This window comes from Manihot esculenta, chromosome 17, assembly GCF_001659605.2.
Source record: "Manihot esculenta cultivar AM560-2 chromosome 17, M.esculenta_v8, whole genome shotgun sequence".
Classification (NCBI taxonomy): domain Eukaryota; kingdom Viridiplantae; phylum Streptophyta; class Magnoliopsida; order Malpighiales; family Euphorbiaceae; genus Manihot; species Manihot esculenta.
In genome coordinates, this window is record NC_035177.2 from 21,179,041 (window position 1) to 21,185,267 (window position 6,227).

General features: G+C 33.6%; 1 protein-coding gene and 1 non-coding gene across 3 annotated transcripts; both read right to left on the minus strand.

The window, feature by feature from the left end:
• Positions 1–1,818: 1,818 nt before the first annotated feature.
• Positions 1,819–1,891, minus strand: TRNAA-UGC. The gene has a single exon. It is a non-coding gene; the product is annotated as a tRNA-Ala (tRNA).
• Positions 1,892–2,104: 213 nt separating this feature from the next.
• LOC110605383 (glucose-6-phosphate/phosphate translocator 2, chloroplastic) lies at positions 2,105–5,363 on the minus strand. Of its 2 annotated transcripts, XM_021743943.2 has the most exons (5): positions 4,563–5,361; positions 4,231–4,456; positions 3,884–4,106; positions 2,863–3,076; positions 2,105–2,443 (listed from the first exon to the last, which is right to left on the minus strand). In XM_021743943.2, the coding sequence occupies exons 1-5, from the start codon at positions 5,085–5,087 to the stop codon at positions 2,432–2,434; spliced, it is 1,200 nt and encodes a 399-aa protein (XP_021599635.1). In that variant the 5' UTR covers positions 5,088–5,361; the 3' UTR covers positions 2,105–2,431. The 2 variants fall into 2 exon arrangements, with proteins under 2 accessions (XP_021599635.1, XP_021599636.1); XM_021743944.2 differs by lacking the exons at positions 2,105–2,443; positions 2,863–3,076 and adding an exon at positions 3,373–3,682 and having other exon boundaries at positions 4,563–5,363.
• Positions 5,364–6,227: the final 864 nt, after the last annotated feature.

Consider the following 6,227-nt stretch of genomic DNA (forward strand, 5'->3'; position numbering starts at 1 on the left):
TTAAGTCAAACTTCTTACTTCACTCTATTTTTTAGCTATATAACGTTAAAGTTGAAGTCTCACTTTCTTATTGCTTATTTTACAGTATGTTGATAACGTGGTTGTTAGTTTAAGTATATGCAAGTCTTTTTCTAGTTATTCTTTTTGATATGGAGTTGTGTTACATTTTGGGTGACTTGAAAAGTTACTATTGTTATATGCTATAGAGGTGTTGACAAGTAGAAAGAGTTTTTCTCTTAGAATTTTCAGCTAGATTAAAATTTATGGTTAATGCGTTGAATTCTGAATTTGAATCGGTAGTATACTATTCGATTGAAACTTCCATAATGAGTAGTGGGCGGATTTTTCTCCTTAGTGGTTGGGGGTGTCAACCACAACTTCTTGTAGGCTGTTGATGTATCCTATATATACTCCTGCATATGTAAATGTGTGGGGTTGGCTAGAGAGAGCTAAAAAGAGAGCACTGCTAGAACATTTTGGGAGAGTTCTGTAAGAGGTGTCTCTTGTATTGTTTCCTTTTAGTGAATGAAAAGTTGGGAAAGTTATTTCCTGTAAATACTGTTGTCTTGCACTTTGTTAGTTGAGATTTTGTGCCTTTCGAACCTCACTTTGTGAGATTGTGTGGCTGAGCCAAGTGGGATCTCTTGGTTGCCTAGCAGGTTTCTGAGTGATTATTCCGCTGCGTGTGTTTCGACTTAAAAATCTTATTTATTTTTTTTTCAAGCTTGTAAATTAGATTTGGATTTCAAACCGATTTTAATAAAATCTCTTGTACACTACAAAAAAAAGTTTGAATAAGTAAATTGAAAAAAATCAAAATTAAATATATTATTTCCAGTTAAAATCAATGTCTTGATATTTTTTAACAGTTTTTCTAATAGAAATTTCTGATCTGTCTACATCCATTAATATAATTAAATTTAAATGTAAACTTATGACAATGTAGTAAATATATCCGATTTATAGACAAATGTATACACTAAGAATAATTATTTTTCTGTACACTGACACAAATGTTTATGAGAAGTGTAATTGTGTTTTCTCTCTGTTGATGTATCCTATAAATACTCATGCATATGTAAATGTGTGGGGTTGGGTAGAGAGAGCTAAAAAGAGAGCACTGCTAGAACATTTTGAAAGAGTTCTGTGAGAGGTGTCTCTTGTATTGTTTCCTTTTAGTGAATGAAAGGTTGGGAAAGTTATTTCCTGTAAATACTGTTGTCTTGCACTTTGTTGGTTGAGATTTTGTGCCTTTCGAACCTCACTTTGTGAGATTGTGTGGCTGAGCCAAGTGGGATCTCTTGGTTGCCTAGCAAGTTTTTGAGTGATTGTTCCGCTGCGTGTGTTTCGACTTAAAAATCTTATTTATTTTCTTTTCAAACTTGTAAATTAGATTTGGATTTCAAACCGATTTTAATAAAGTCTCTTGTACACTACAAAAAAAAGTCTGAATAAGTAAATTGGAAAAATCAAAATTAAATAAATCAAAATTAAATATATTATTTCCAGTTAAAATTAATGTCTTGATATTTTTTAACAGTTTTTTTAATAGAAATTTCTGATTTATCTACATTCATTAATATAATTAAATTTAAATGTAAACTTATGACAATGTAATAAATATATCCGATTTATAGATAAATGTATACACTAAGAATAATTATTTTTCTGTACACTGACACAAACAATTGACGTTTATGAGAAGTGTAATTGTGTTTTCTCTTTTTATTTCCTCTTAGCAGGCCCTTCAGCGTCCTGATACAGCCTACTGTGCAGGCTGATATTATGAAAATTGGGCCAAGGTAGGCCCAAAAAAATTGGAGATGCGGGGTATCGAACCCTGTACCTCTCGCATGCAAAGCGAGCGCTCTACCGTTTGAGCTACATCCCCTGCACAACATTTGGAGTTTATCATTGCTTCCATTCTAAAAAAAGAGAAATTATTATTTAATTTAATCTATACATTATAGAAAAATTTATTAACTAATTTTTAAATTTTAAAAAATATATTAAAATATTTATAAATTTTTAAAAATTTTATTAATTAATTAATCTATTAATTTTAGTTATTAAATATTATAAAATAATATTTAAAATATGCTTATAAAAAAAATTAATTTGTATACATTTTTATAAGAGTTATATTAAAATATTACATAGATGAAAAAAAATTGCAACCTACTTGGTCACCAGCAATTATATGAATACACTATAGATTTATCATTCCAATATTGAAAAAGAGACTGCTGTTAACCCAACTGTCCTAGCAAGGTTGATTCCCTTTGATTGTCTAAGGCCATCACCAGTGATTGTTAATTGAAAGCCACTGCCTGAATTTTCGGTCACCAATCATTCCGGCCAAACTAGCATCTTCATTCTAACTCTTCTATCATCTACTGTTTACATCAAAACCTCGGAATTCTTGATTCCTTCACTGCTTTGCCTGCTCAGATTTATATCAGAACAATGTTAGACATGTTCAAACAATCAACCTAACCTCAAGTGTATGTTTGATCAACTCTCACTTTTAATGATCTTATAAATTAATAGTATGTTCAACTCTTTTCCACAATCAAGCAGAACCTGAAGCCTTCAAGTAACCATGCAAAAGAATGAGAATTCAAATATCTTGCCCCATACCAAGGAGAGGGTGGGATTTGACCTTTGCCCCTTGCTATTATGTCCCCAGAGAAGATGGAATGGCTATTTGCAAGATATTTGTCTCCATATGAACGAGTTGCAAGAAAATCAGATTTGTAATGTCCCCCCCCCCCCCCCCACCCAGCTGAATTGTCCCCACCCCCAAACAAAAATCCACCCTTTTAACAGTCAACCTTAACATGCCCAGTGAAGAGAATATACCTGTGAATACAGGAATGTGCCAAGAATTGCGATGGCGGCTCCAAGGGCATTGACAGGTTGGACAGGGGTATGGAAGATGATGATGGAAGAGATGATGACGGATATCCGCTTCATTGTGTTACCAATGCTAAATGTCAATGGAGAGATTTGATCAAGAGACATGTATGAGACTTGGTTATATAGGTGATAGAAAATACTCTGCGCCGCCACCCACCTGACAATTCCAAGCCACAAAATTTTTTCTTAACAAAATATCAAAAATGAAATAAAGTTATTATTGTGGACTTGATCAATACCACAAAATAAAACATCCATCACATCAGGATCACCAAAATTATTTACAACCAAACAGAAGTGCAGAACACCAAATGTGATGAAAATAAAAGATCTTAGGTTTTGAATTATTAAATCAATATTGAAGAATCATTGCAGGAATTTTCTTGTCTAGGCAAGAAATTGCCCAAGAGTGTTATTACTGCAGGCACAAACTTAGATACTTCTAAACGAAAATTACCATCAGATACCCAACAACCAAGATTGTATTTTCTTCAGTGCTTCAAATACATTTCACAAGAAGGCAAGCTTAAAACAAGGAAGTCGGCGTCCAGTTTAACCAACCTCCATATCCACAATTACAATAAGCAGATGATGATATCAGTCTATGAAACAACAAGCAATTTTAACTGATGAATCAGGTAAGCAACCATTCAGTTATTCATATATCTTGATCCCCCAGTTTGGTTTTGTTCTAGAGCTGATAGATATTGTATTGGCCTCAAGTCTTGGTGTTCATCATCGTGTTCCAAATTGTCGTCATGGTCTAAAATGTTATCACCAGTGTTTCGTTTACTGATTCAAATTTCCAGATGAAGTACTAAACGACTTTAATTTCTAATGAACTAGATGTAATCACCAAGACTATTTAACATGTCTATAAATTTATTTTGCAATCTCTAAATGTGTAATTAAGAACACGTATAAAAGGACTATAAAGCGAGTGAGAGTAGAATGCAGAAAGTACCAAGCAAAATTTGGTCCAATTTGAGCAAGAGCATTTTGCCAGCCAGCAGCCCACACCTGAGGGCCCTCCATAGCTATTGCAAAAGGGGTTAGGATCAACAGAGACAACATAGACAAACAAGCATAGTAGTTCATCCCACTAACGGAGTTCCCCTTCATCCCCTTCTTCGAGAATATGTTCCGAAACACAAATGCCAAATTTGAGATCATAGCCCCCATAAACCCTGAGGCAGAAAGCAACATAATACTGAATTCCACTAGAAAATGATAAAAATTATAGAACATCAAAGCAAGAAAGGTAAACTTCCCTCATTAGATCAAATTATCAAACAGAAGCAAGTTTCATACCAGTCATGTTGAAATTGAGCTCAGTGACTGCTGCTAGACCGCAACCTCCAATAATTGGCGCAAGTGATAGATAAACTGGAAGAGGGAACGTCTCACCCAGTAGAAACCTCGACACCAAAACACTGAACGCAGGCTCGCCGCTCTTGATGATGTGAGTAAATGACACTGCAACTTTAGACATGCTCACAGTTGCAGCCACATGTCCAATTGTGTGAGCAACCGCAACCTAACACAAAATTCATGGAGGAAAAAAAAACTCAATCACAAGGTAAACTCAGATCCCTGTTTCTCTATTCAATGTATTAAACCCAGAAAAGCATCAAATTACTTACAGGAAACAGTGTCTTCCAAAACTCGAAATCAGTTTTTGGGGCATCAGCCACCCTCGAAGCCCAAGATATCAGCATCATGAGAGACCCACAAGCAAGGGAGAGCGTAGAAGTGAGCCAAGGATAAGGGAAAGCATTCAAGACCTTTTTGTTATAAATATTGAACACCACATTCAAAGCCCACCAAGTCGCAAAGTCTATCCCAATCTTGATCTTCTGTGCTGCCTGCTCGTCCGGAAGCTCTATGTTGATGTCCAGCGGCCGTGACCGGTCAGCTTCATAGGCATTGCAAACGGACAAAGGCTTCTTTTGTTGGGTTTTGGCAGAAAATGTAAATTTCTCAACTGAAGAAATGTGAAGCGGCTTTTCTGGAGTCAATGAAGCGACAAAGTTATGGCCTTTCTGAGAATTCTGAATACCGGTTACTGGAGAATATTGAGGTTTAAGAACTGAAAGCTTTCTGGATAAGAAATCAGAAGAAGGGAAATTGGAGTGCGAGTGATTTAGTGAAGAAATCATCGTGTTCATGTTCTATAGTACAGTAAAAGTTTACAGCTACGAACACAAGACTATGTTAATGAAACTGGTGCCAAAAGGAGTTCTTTTTCCTTGAAATTCAGTTTGTTTCCTAAGAAAATATATCAGAATGCAGGGAATATATAAAGGTACGAAAAGCAAAATTGGGAAGACACTTGGGTAATACTGGTGTGTTAGGTGAAGATATAGAGAGAACGATAGGAGAGGGTTGTTGGGACTTGAGATTGAAGCTGAAAGGAAGCTTTTCTTTCACAAGGAGGATAGGTGGTAGGAGGAGGTGTTTATATATATAGGGAGAAGGTGAGCAGAGGTTGTAGAGGCCACGTGGCAGAGTCGTTGAGCGGGGAAATTCTTCCACGCGTATAAATCGTCCATATATAATTTAAAATTAAAAAAAATCTTATTTAAAATATGGTAAAACCTAATTAGATATGTAAATTAATTTGTACTTCGGACAAAAATGTTTGGTTGGCAGGATAGAACAGCTCAAGTGCACTCGGAAATTACTCACATAGGATTTTACTGATTTCATAAATTTGCTAAGACTGCTTGAAATATTACGCTATTTAAAGTAGATTGGGCTGTAAATGATTCGAGTTGAGGAGTTTTAATTAATTTAAGTTTAGTTGGTTACAATTTTTTAGTTTGACTTAAATTTGAATTTTATTTATTTTAAATTTAAATGAAATATTAATAAATTTAAGGTTGATTTAGTAAATTAGTTCAAATGAGTTAAATTTTTATTAAATTTAATTTCAACTGTTTAATCATATAAAATTATGATTAATAAGTTTTTAAGGGTAATAAAGTCAAAATAAAAAATAAAGACTAAACAACTATTAAAATGAAATAAAATACACTAATTGTGATTGAAAATTCAGCTGATATGACTCATATTGTCAGTAAACTTTTTATATTATACAATTTCTTAATTTTAAAATTTGTCTTTTTTAACTTTTGTTCAGCATAATATGTTCTCTTAAAATTTTTTATATACCACTTGTTAATATTCTATCATTTGATTATTTATTAATTTTATTAAAAGATGAATTATGCATTTATACTAATAATTAGAGATAAAAATAAAATAATGATATATTTTTGTGAGTATAAAATTATAATATTTCAAAA